Source organism: Mercenaria mercenaria, chromosome 13 (genome assembly GCF_021730395.1).
Source record: "Mercenaria mercenaria strain notata chromosome 13, MADL_Memer_1, whole genome shotgun sequence".
Lineage (NCBI taxonomy): Eukaryota > Metazoa > Mollusca > Bivalvia > Venerida > Veneridae > Mercenaria > Mercenaria mercenaria.
The window spans coordinates 3,993,468-4,006,658 of NC_069373.1; the positions used below are offsets into that span (position 1 = coordinate 3,993,468).

The 13,191-nt window shown below is 37.1% G+C and overlaps 2 protein-coding genes across 2 annotated transcripts; both read left to right on the top strand.

Moving 5' to 3' along the window:
* The first annotated feature begins 1,944 nt into the window (after positions 1-1,944).
* On the top strand, positions 1,945-2,640 carry LOC123530556 (uncharacterized). The gene has a single exon (XM_045311331.2). It carries the CDS (start codon positions 1,945-1,947, stop codon positions 2,638-2,640), a length of 696 nt encoding a protein of 231 aa, XP_045167266.2.
* Positions 2,641-3,834: 1,194 nt separating this feature from the next.
* LOC128547641 (uncharacterized protein K02A2.6-like) lies at positions 3,835-6,141 on the top strand. Its single transcript, XM_053520685.1, has one exon. It carries the CDS (start codon positions 3,835-3,837, stop codon positions 6,139-6,141), a length of 2,307 nt encoding a protein of 768 aa, XP_053376660.1.
* The last annotated feature ends 7,050 nt before the right edge of the window (positions 6,142-13,191 follow it).

Below are 13,191 nucleotides of genomic sequence, written 5' to 3' on the forward strand. Positions count from 1 at the left end.
TTGGATTTAGCATGTTTGTTGTACTACAGAAAAGTGGTCTCGATTTTTCCCTACGACTAGTAATGAAAAAGTTACAATAAAAGCTATTTAAAGTAACAACAAAGGGAAGTAATTCTAAAGAAGGGAACTGCGCATGACACTTCGTCTCATGATGGTGTATAATTGTGCCAAGTTACATCAAAATCCCTCTATGCATGAAGAAGAAATGCTTCGGACAAAGTCATTCTTGTATCTGACCTTTGGCCTCTAAGTGTGACCTTGACCTTAGGCCTAGTGACCTGGATCTTGCGCATGACACTCCGTCTCGTGGTGGTGAACATTTGTGCCAAGTTATATCAAAATCCCTCAAAGCATGAAGAAGAAATGCTCCGGACAAGGTTTTTATTCTTGTATCCTTTGACCTCTAAGTGTGACCTTGATCTTAGACCTAGGGATCTGATTCCTGCGTATGACACTCAGCCTCGTGGTGGTAAACATTTGTGCCAAGACATATCAAAATCCCTCCATGCATGAAGAAGATATGCTCCGGACAAATTTTTTTAAGAAAATAAGATAAAGGGGAATAACTCAAAAAATAGGCAAGGTAGAGTTATTGTTCTTGCACACTGCACTTCCTCCTAATGTGTTCTATCAGTGTATGAAGTTTGAAGAAAATCCCTCCAGTACTTTTGGGGTTATGCTCCGGACAAAATGTTTTAAGAAAATATGATAAAGGGGAATAACTCAAAAAATAGGCAAGGTAGAGTTATTGTTCTTGCACACTGCACTTCCTCCCAATGTGTTCTATCAGTGTATGAAGTTTGAAGAAAATCCCTCCAGTACTTTTGGAGTTATGCTCCGGACAAAATTTTTTAAGAAAATAAGATAAAGGGGAATAACTCAAAAAATAGGCAAGGTAGAGTTATTGTTCTTGCACACTGCACTTCCTCCTAATGTGTTCTATCAGTGTATGAAGTTTGAAGAAAATCCCTCAAGTACTTTTGGAGTTATGGTCCGGACAAAGATCGTTGCGGACGCACGGACGGACGGACGGACAGACGGACGCACGGACGGAGAGCATTTCTAATATCCCCTTCACCTTTGGTGGGGGGATAAAAAAAAACACAACTGGAAATGAGTTTTGAATGAATGTATTCCAATCAGTGGTTAAAATGTCAATACAATACTTACATAAATCGCTTGTTCGACTTCCTAATATACCATACGAACAACTTTTAATTAAGTTAAGTCATACATGTAAAAATAAACCTGATGAGGTCATTTATTTACAGAACGCAAACTCAGACCACTTTACACTACAAGTTTTGATATTCGAGAAAATATGTTTGTTTAATCAAGTTAATTGAGGACAGTTTATTAACCCTAAACCTCTATTGTCATGTCTGTGGAAAGTAACATACTTGATATCTGTATGTTTTGGTTCAAGACCACTTTTTTTCTCATGATATTAAAACCAGTAGTATAATTCTTGATTCGGAAAAATGTTATTTCACGAGAAATGCATAACATTACGTTTATTTCGATCAGTTAAAACCGAAACAGAATGCTGTTGTGTGCCTTCGAAGAGTCATGATTCCAAGTCCCCTCCCCCCCCCCCCCCCCCCCGCTTTTTTACATATTTGTTTTACGACACAAAAACCGTAATCAGATGTGAAACGAGAAGATCACATCATCAGTATTATGCAATATCAGGCAAGTACACCCACGAAGAAAAAAACAAACATACCTGTTGTGATAATCTATTTTTAGAACGTCTTTTATTGTAAATGACGTCGTTACTGGGTAACGTCGTCAACGTCATTGTTTGTTTACTGCGTTCTACAATGGTTGATTAAAATTAGAAATATGAATTATTGTTAGTAATTCATGGACATAACATTGGCGACGAGGAAAAAGTGAATGTAGCAGTCGACTTACATTTGAAGTTTGTTTATACGGAGAATTATGGCGGAGAACAGCCGGATTTTGAAGATTTCTCCTTTTATCGGTGGCGAAGACCACAGGATGTCCAATGAAATATGGACGGAATGGATAGACGAGCTTGAACTTGAATTACGGTTCCTTGAAATAACGGATCCTCAGAAGAAGAAAGATGCATTGTTGCTATATGGAGGTAAGGAGATAAGAAAATTGGAAAAGAATTTGACTGATCCGGAAACCGGTGATAGATACGAGAAGTTGATGTCAAAATTAAGTGAACATTTTGCACCGAAGAAGAATATATATTATAACAGATATATATTTCTGAAGATGAGACCAGAACCTGGTGAATCAACGGGTTCATATGCTGCAAGGTTGCGAGAAAAAACTGTAGGATGCGACTTTCATAACGACAATGAAAGGATTCTTGAACATCTAATACAGACATCGGAGAATGAAGAGTTGATCCGAAAGGTGATATATAAGAAATTAGACTTGCCGCAGACTTTGGCAGCAATGCAGTTGATTGAAGACACATCACGGCAGGTAAAGGAAATGAGCCAAGGAGGTGAGATAGCCAAAATCAATAGACGAAGCGACACCAGCGGGTTAAAGAGACATTCTGGGAATTATCAAGCGAATGAAAAATGCAGATATTGCGACAGAAAGCACCCCAAGAAGAAGGAATTGTGCCCGGCTTGGGGAAAGACCTGTTCCTAGTGTAAGAAACAGAACCATTTTGCTGTGGTTTGTATTTCGGGAAGACCTCCTAGGAGACAAGGTAAGGATGAATTCCGTGATTCGAGACGAAGTGTCAGACACACAGGGGATGAATATGTGTCAGATGATTCAGATGATGAATATCCGAGATCAGAATTCATTGAAGATTCTGTTAAACACCTCAGGATCGGTAAGATGAAGGTCAATAAGATTAGTGACTATTAGAAAACTATTCCCATTGTTGTGAATGACATAATTGTGCGAATGGAACCAGACAGTGGAGCTGATGCAAATGTTATGGGCGAGTATCAATACAAAACTCTTAGGCGTAAGATAGAGGGTAATATTGACTTGAAGCGAAGCAACACGAAACTGAGCACATTACAAAACGAATTACCTATTGCTGGTGAGTTCAGTGCTACACTTCTGAATGCTACTAGAGGGACAGAATCGTCTATCATTGTCGTGAAGGGTAAGATAAATTCTCCACCACTTATCAGCAGGAAAACGCTTGTAGAACTTGGTATGCTTGAAATTAGGGCTGACGGTTCATTGAAAGAAGAGAATGAGTTGGGTCTTGGAAGAACATTTGCAATGAATGTAGTTCATGATTCAACGAGACATGAAATTGCAGAAATACTGTAGACTTATGATGAAATATTTCAAGGCATTGGGAAGGTATTTGACAAGAGGAAAAATGAAGATTTTCTGATCAAGTTCCCTATGAAAGCGGATGCTGTTCCAATTGCACAGAAACCCCGTCCAGTACCTTACTATCTACAAGAACCATTACGTAAATGGTTAGATGAGTGTATCAAAGAGGATATATATGGAAGTCCAACCAGGTGAACCTATCACTTTGTGTTCGCCGTTAGTGGTTCAACCAAAACCACGTTATGCAGGTATGGACAAAGAGAACCTTGAACCTCATATGATCAGGGCAAGTGTTTTTTTGCGTATTCCGAACAAATATATGGAGAGAAATAGGATATTGCAGGCGCCAATTGTAGAAGATTTCACTTGCAAATTCCATTCATGCAAGTATTTTTCGAAGATGGATTTGCGACAAGGCTATCACCAGCTGATCTTACACCCAGACTCTAGATCTATTGCGACTTTCAGCACACCCTGGGGTAATATGAGACCAAAACGACTTGTATTTGGTGCCAAAGCTTCTCAGGATCTTTTCGATGCATGAATCAAAGAGATGATATACTGACTGGAGGTACGACATTAAAGGAACACAACAAGACCTTGCAAACAGTTCTGCAACGTGCAAAAGACTTTGGTATTACTTTGAACAAAGAGAAATGTCAATTCGGTGTGCAAGAATTAGAATTCTATGGATACAGATTCACAAATGAAGAATTGAAGCCAATTGCAGATAAAGTGAAAGCTGTGAAGGATTGCAAAGCTCCAGGATCAAAAGAAGAGGTCCGTAGTTTCTTAGGTATGATAGGATATTTATCCAAGTTTATTCCTCGATATGCAGTCTTAACAGCACCTTTGAGAAGATTGACAGGTAAAGATATTCCTTTCTCATGGGGTCCAGAAGAGCAAGCTGCGTTTCAGAAACTGAAAGATAGCATCACTGATAAGAACACAATGGCATTTTTCGATCCAAGAAGACCGATCATTGTTCGGGCAGAAGCAAGTTTTCACGAAGGACTCTCAGCTGGATTGTTCCAGAAAACTAGCAAGGGATTGCAACCCGTTCATTACATAAGCAGGTCTATGACAACTGCAGAGAAGAGATACAGCCAAACAGAAAAAGATGCACTGGCTGTCAAGTGGGCGAAGACAAGATTTTCAATGTATTTGCTTGGTGCGCCGAAGTTCACAATTATGACGTCACACAAACCCCTGATTCCCATGTTCAACAGATCTTGTGTGAAACTCCCTCCACGGATAGAAAAGTGGATCATGGAGATGCAAGATGTAGATTATGAATTGATATACGTTCCGGGAAAAGATGAGGCAGACCCAATGGATTATCTTTCAAGACATCCTCTGGAAGAGACAGAATCAGATAATACAGAAAATATCATTAAAATGATTGTTTTCAACGAACATGGCGTAGTCACTGATAGCATAAAGCAAGCTACATCTGAAGATGAGATACTGCGGAAGATCAAAGATATCATGAGAAGAAACCACTGGGAAGATTACAAAGATCGACCAGAGATTAAACCATACTACTTGGTTCGGCACGAGTTATATCGAGCGAATGGTCTAATCTTACGGAACAGGCAAGTAGTGATTCCAAAGAAGCTTCAGAGATCAACGATAAAAGCTGCTCACAGTATGGGTCATTTCGGGATGACGAGAACCAAACAGATGTTAAGAGAAAAATATTGGTTTCCGAGACTGAACTGTTTGGTTGAAGACATAATATCGAGATGTTTCCAGTGTCAGATTTCCACTGAAGAAAAGAAACAAGAACCAGTGAAACCTACAGAGATACCAGAAATAGCGTGGCACACCTTATCAGTTGACTTTGGTGGGCCATATCCAGATGAACATTATAATTTGGTTGCTATAAACAAGCGAACCAGATTTCCAGTTGTTGAAGAGACCAAGTCAACATCATTCAAGACGACATCCGGACAGCTTCAGAAGATATTTGCTACATACGGTATTCCTGAAAGAATCGAGACAGATAATGGACCGCCATTTAACTCCCTAGATTTTCGAAAACTTGCTGATGAATATGGATTTCATCACCATAGAGTTACCCCAGAACACCCCAGAGCAAATGGAGAGGCAGAAAGATTCATGAAAGTCTTGAATAAGACAGAAAAGATTGCTCACAGTGAAGGTACATCCACCAACGTGGCAGTTCAAAATATGCTTAAGGGGTACAGGTCGACTCCGCATCCTGCTACAGGATATACACCAATTGAGGCATTAATGAGGCGAAATGTGCGTACGAAACTAGACTATCCGGGATTTCAACAAACCAACATCAGTAAAATGGAGAGAGAAATAACCAACAAAGACAAAATATACAAGAAGAAATGGGAGGACCAGCATAGACACCCGAAAACTGTCGAGAGTAGTTTCAAGGTCGGGGATGAAGTGCTTCTCAAGAAGATGAAGGTGAATAAATTGTCAACAGCTTATGAACAAGAACATTATACAATCATCGACATTCATGGATCCAGCATTTTGGCCAAGCGGAAATCAGATGGTCGTACAGTTTACAGAGATGCATCGAAATTCAAAAGGTATCTTGTAAATGATGACCAATGGAGAGAACGCTTATTGCGTATACCGGAAAGAAACCAAATTCAACGAGATCCACAGGAGAACAATAACCAAATTGAAGAAACCCAAAACAGTGCTGTTGAAAACCAAGTTACTGGTGATGACACTGGAAGACAAGTTACCAGTGAGACTACTGATGAACATGAACTGAATAGAAGAGTTCAGCCCAAACGTACTCTACGATTACCATCAAGATTCAAAGACTATGTTTTAGACTTCAAGAAACGAAATTAAAACTCTTTAAAATCAATTTATCCTTTCACATTGGCTTATCTACGGTATATTTTTGATTACTTAATTATATAATATGAATCTTTTATAACTTGGGAGAAATGTGATAAACTATTTTTAGAACGTCTTTTATTGTAAATGTCGTCGTTACTGGGTAACATCGTCAACGTCATTGTTTGTTTACTGCGTTCTACAATGGTTGATTAAAATTAGAAATATGAATTATTGTTAGTAATTCATGGACATAACACCTGTAGGTTCAGAAAAATACGGCAGCCAAATTTTTATCACTTGCCTACTAACCAAAAAAGCCTCAGCAATTAACTGACCATACAATTTTCATTTCAGTTCTTATTAGGTCTCCCACCACACAGTGGTGTGTGAGACATATTGATTTACTCCAGTCTGTGTGTCTGTCTGTGTGTCTGTCTGTCCGTCTGTCTGTCACAAAGCTTGTCCGCACTCTAAGTCGAACATTTCTCATCCGATCTTCACCAAACTTGAACAAAATGTGTTTGACCATAAAACCTCGGCCAAGTCCGATAACTAGACAAATCGGCCAAGACGTTTCGGAATTATGGCCCTTAATCATAATTACCAACAGTTACCGGTGCAGCATTCTAAACCGGTTACTCCACTCCACTACCGCCGATACAGTATTGTAGACCGTTGCAGCAATGTATACCAGTTACCACTACCGACACAGCATTGTAGACCGGTTACTCCATGTGAATACCAATAGGCCACAAACAGTATACAAAGACAGCCTTACTATTCAGATGATTAGGCAGTTATGTGAGACATGCGCTTTTCTCAAAAGCACCTCTAGTTTACAACTTATTCTCAGTTATTAGACTTTTTTCGCAAATGATTGGATAATTAAATAATTATTCCATGGGTGTTTTGGAGACGACATTAAAAGCTGCTGACCTGACGGCTTAATGGCCTCTTGCAGCATTCTTTGAGAAATAGTTTTGACTTTTCCCAATATACCTATATAAAGTAGAAAATAAGAAATAAAACCCAACATATGTATATGACAAACGTGGCAATATACACGTGAAACATATGCGAGAAATAATTATCTGAAAGTTGATTTCTCGCATTTTTCCTTTGATCTTGGATTGTTTTGGATAGACGCTGTTAGTCCTCCACGATTTCTTAAATAATATCTTGTGAAACCGTCATAAAAAGTTATCCACATAATTTTGGAGATATTTAGAGGCTGAGTTTGCGTTTATCTTCATTTTCAGTTGAAGTCCCTTTTGAATTACTTCACTGTTCATGCACTTTTGTAGAGATTGTTCATGAAGGCGACTTTTCATCTGCTTTAATATCAGGTTTTGTAGGTTGTTGCGTAGATCCTCCATAATGGATGCAAAATCTTGCACGAACACCAACAATATCTTAATGAAGTATTCCCCATTTGAAACCTTACCTATACTTACAATTTTGCTTGCTATTTTGTATATGTAAGTGTTTTGTTATAAGAAAACAGGTGGTTCACACATAAGGAAAGACATTTATTCTTAAAATTAAAGTAGCTTGCTAATCTGGTCTGATATAAAATGAAGCTACATTCATTTGTTCATCTGCATGCAACGGAACTATTCACTAACATATAGACTGACCACAGTCCTTACATTTGCCAATTATGTTAAAAACTATGAATAATTTCTATGAAAATACAGCTAAATATTCAGCGGATAGTGATTAACAGAATGAAAATTCATTGACTGAAAATAAAAATATAAAAGAGATAAACTAATTATCAGATAAGTAGCTGGTTTAACTTATATCACAAGATCGATATAATTATAGCAGAGCAATGCGGCGCTGCGAAGCGGCGCCGACAGCGTCGCATTACGGTTAGACGTGTGAAAATGAAAACAGATATAGATCTAGTGTATACTAGTTATCGAGTTGAAAAATTCGTGGTATTTATTGGAATCGGTGCTGTTCGGTTTTCTTACAGTAGACTATGCGCATAGTAATAAAGGGGTCAGTAGACGCTTGCTGTTTACGGATTATAAAAGCGTCATGCTTACTACTATGAACATTAAATAACCATATAATTGGATGTTCTTTGATAAAAAATTAGCGCCGAGTAGAAAAAAAGCTGTAACACATGAATTTCAATATGAAACGATTTCATCCCGCTGCCGTAACTTATTTTTTATTTATAAACATAATTATCGAGTATGACGTCACATATTCAAATTGGTGCAAAGATAGCGTGTGCCTTGCACACGAGAGGTCGGGAGTTCGATACCTATCAGCAATGGACTTTTTTTAGCTCACTTGAGCAATGATCAGGTGAGTTATTGTGGGCGTCTGTCTGTCGTCTGTCTGTCAACATTTAGCTTGGGTATGCGATAGAGGCTGTATATTTCAACTGATCTTCATGAACTTTTGTCAGAATTATTGCCTTGATAAAATCTAAAATAGGTTCGAAAATGGGTCACCTGAGGTCGAAAATTAGGTCTCTAGGTCAGATCAAAGAAAAACATTGTGTATGCAATAGAGACTGCATTTTACACCGGATCTTCATGAAATTTAATCAGAATATTTGTCTGGATGAAATCTATGTCAAGTTTAAATATGGATCATCTGGGTTCAAAAACTAGGTCACCCGGTCAAATCAAAGGGAAACATTGTGTGCGCAATAGGGGCTGCATTTTACACTGGATATTCATAAAATTTAGTCAGAATGGTTACCTTGATGAAATCTAGGCCAAGTTTGAATATAGGTAATCAGGGGTCAAAAACTAGGTCGCTAGGCCAAATCAAAGAAAAACATTGTGTGTGCAACAGGGACTGCATTTTTACACTGGGTCTTCATGAAATTTCATCACAATGTTTGTCTTGATGAAATCTAGAACAAGTTCGAATATTGATCATCTTGAGTTAAAAACTAGGTCACTGTCAAATCAAAGAAAAATAGGGGCTGTATTTTTCAATTTATCTTCATGAAATTTGGTCAGAATGATTGCCTTGATAAAATCTAGGTCAAGTTTGAATATGGGACATCTGAGGTCAAAAACCAGGTCACTAGGTCAAATCAAAGAAAAACGTTGTGTTTGCAATAGGGACTGCATATTACACCGGATAGTCATGAAATTCGATCAGAATATTTGTCTGGATGAAATGTAGGTCATATTCAAATATGGGTTAACCTGAGTCAAAAACTAGGTCACCCGGTCAAATCAAAGAAAAACCTTGTGTACGCAATAGGGGCTGCATTGTACACTGGATATTCATAAAATTTAGTCAGAATGGTTACCTTGATGAAATCTAGTTTGAACATGGGTCACCTGGAGTCAAAAACTAGGTCGCTAGGTCAAAGGAAAACATTGTGTATGAAATATGAAATAGTTACTGCATTTTACACTGGATATTCATGAAATATGATTAGAATGTTTGTATTGATGAAATCTGGGCCGAGATTTAAAAAGGGTCATCTGGGGTCAAAAACTAGGTCACCCAGTAAAATAAAAAAAACCTTTGTGAATGCAATAGGGGCTACATTTTAAGCAGGATGTTCCTGAAATTTGATCAAAATGTTTGCTTTGATGAAATCTAGATCAAGTTTAAATATGGGTCATGTTGTATCGAAATCAAGGTCACCTGGTCTAATCAAAGAATACCCGTGTATATGCAATAGGGGCAGCATTTTTCACTGGATCTTCATGAAATTTGATCATAATGTTTGTTTAGATGAAATCTAGGTCAAGTTTAAATAGGGGTCATCTAGGGTAAAAAAACTAGGTCACCCAGTAAAATCAACGAAAAACTTTTCGAATGCAACAGGGGCTACATTTTAAGCAGGATGTTCATGAAATTTGATGAAAAAATTTTTGCTTTGGTGAAATTTATGTCAATTTTAAATATAGGTCATGTTGGAGCAAAAACTAGGTCACCTGGTCAAACCAAATTTGGTAGCCCCACTTTATCTACTGTGAAATCATTCATATTCGTGGGGGACTAATTTTCGTGGATTTCGTGGTTGAGTCAATCCACGAAATTTAATCCCAACGAACAAGTAAAATTTTCCTTCATTTTATGTCCAAAAGTGAAATCCACGAATTCAGATGCCCACGAAATTGCCGTTTTGACCAAAACCACGAAATTTCCTTCCCGCGGAATTTAATGATTTTACAGTATTTATTTATTAACTTTTGAATTCGTCCTTTTAAATATTTATATTTCCTTGGTGTACTGCCACGGCTATAATATACTCATGGTATGTATGGGATGGATTCCTTTAAATATGGGACAACCAAAAGAAAGTTTGCAGACTATAATAATCAATTTAATGTCTCTTTCTTGTACCAAGATAATAATGATACAGATATTTAACATGGACAGTTGTATATAATGGTGTATCAGTATCCTGGAAATGTATAAGTTCTAGTTGAAATACAAAATGCACAAAATATATGAGCAGCTTAAAATGCAACAGACATTAGTGCAGTGATTGGTTGTTAGTGATCACGTGAATACGTTTTATATAGGTTCATTTATAGGACTCATATTGGAGAATCATTGATTTATTTCCCTTGGACTGAAAAAGAAAGTTTTGGAACTATGGAACGCCATACGTGCCATAAGTCTGACAACACACAAGTAAAAACAACGGAGTATTATCGGCAGATCATTTAATTTCACTCTATGACACAAAGAATAACATTGTGTATGCAATAGGGGCTGCATTGTATAGTGGATCTTCAAAGGGTCATCTGGGGTCAAGAACTAGGTAACCCAGTAAAATCAACGAAACACTTTTCGAATGCAACAGGGGCTACATTTTAGGAAGGATGTTTATGAAATTTGATAAAAATGTTTGTTTTGATGAAATTTAGGTCAAGTTCAAATATGGGTCATGTTGGATCAAAAACTAGCTCACTAGGTTAAATTAAAGAATAACCTTGAGTATGCAAAAGGGGCTGCATTTTCAGTGGATCTTCATGAAATTTAATCAGAATATTTTTCTTAATGTAAGCTAGGTCGAGTTCAGATATGGGTCATGTTGGGTCAAAAACTAGGTCACCTGGTCAAATCAAAGAAATACATTGCCTATGCAAAAGGGATCGCATTTAAAGCAGGATATTCATTAAATTTGATCAAGCTGTTTTTAGGTGAGCGACCTAGGACCATTTTGTCCTCTTGTTTACTTAGAAAATTCGAGTTTCTTTGTTAAAATTTTTGTTTAGGTCACCTTCTTTAGCTGACCTGAGCCGAAGGCTCTTGGTGAGCGATAAGGATTGATGAATGTCTTGATGGACAAAATTTGCTATATTTCACTTCGTTTACACTCTAGCATCTTCATTTCTGCATCAATCCTAGTTATATTTATATTAGAACATGTATGACCTCAAGATCTTGGATAAGATCGATTATGAGCAAAATCGGATAGGTAGGTCCATAGTTATGTACCATTGACTGACAAAATTTGCTTTATATTTCACCTTGTTTACACTCTAGCATATTCATTTCTTTACCAATCCAAATCATATTTACAAAGACAACGTGTATAACCTCAAGGTCTTGGATGAGTTCAATTATGAGCAAAATCGGGCTGTTAGGACCAGAGTTATGTGCCCTTGCTTTACAAAAATTACTAAATTTTACGTTGTTTACACTCTAGCACCTTCATTTCCTCACGATTCCAAAACATATTTACAAAGTGTATGTACTGCCATAAGATCTTGGATGTGTTCAATTTTGAACAAAATCAGACAAGTAGGATCAGAGTTATGGGCCCTTGATTTTGCAAAAATCCCTATATTTTATTTTGTTTTCACTGTAACACCTTCATTCCTTCAGCAATCCAAATCATATCTATACAGAGAGTGTATGAGCATAAGGTTTCAGATGAGTTCGATTATGAATGCAATCTGACCATTATTACAAGAGTTACTCGCCCTTGATTTTACAGAAATTGCTATATTTTCCCTTGTTTACACTCAAGCAACTTCATTTCCTCACCAATCCAAATAATATTTACACAGAATGTGTATGATTAAAAGATCACCGACGAGTTCTAAAAGCTAAATCAGTTAAGTAGGACCAGAGTTATGTGCCGTTGATTTACAAAAAAATGCTATATTTAACATTGTTTTACATTTTCTGTGTATTTGATTGATTTTAAAGTTCAAGTATATGCTTCAGGTGGTCTCAGATTATCAAGGTAGATAACTCTGGACTGATTTTACTTAAAAAAACCTTTGTCTTTAATTAAAATGAACATATTTTGGTAACTACTTGCATGGTTGGTTCCAAGTTTCATTTATGTGATTAAGTGGACGCAGAAAATCATGATAGACAACTCTGGAGTGAATGTTTTGACAAATTACCTCCCTTTATTTTAATTTAAATGTATCACAAGAAAATCTTGTTAATATTCTAGAGACCACAATTTAAGTTCCAAACTCATGCGAATTGGTCAGAATGTTTGTTTTGATGAAATCTAGGCAAAGATTGAAAATGGGTCATCTTGAGTCAAAAACTAGGTCACCCGGTCAAATCAAAGAAACATGGTGTATGTGCAATAGGGGCTGCATTTTTATTTGATATTTGTGAAATTTGATCAGAATGATTTTCATGACGAAATCTAGGTCATGTTCGAATCTGGGTCATCTGGGGTAAAAAACTAGGTCACCTGGTTTAATCAAAGAAAAACCTTGTGTAGGCAATAAGGGCTGCATTTTTTATTTGATGTGCATGAAACTTGGTCAAAATGTATGGTATCGTGTAGTCTTGGATGGTTCCGAATTTAGGTTACATTGGGTCAAAAACTAGTTCACTATATCAAATCAAAGGAAAAACATTTTTACACTCTAGATGCCACGTTTTTTTTTTTGCTCCAATCTTCCCGAAACTTTATCAGAATGTTTGCTTTCATGAAATCTTTGATGAGTTCAAATCTAGATTATGTAGGGTCACAAACTAGGTCATTAGGTCAAACAAAACGCTTGACATCTAAGAGGCCACATTTTTGGTCCAATCTTAATGAAAATTGGTCAGAATATTTGTCTCTTTGAAATCACTAGG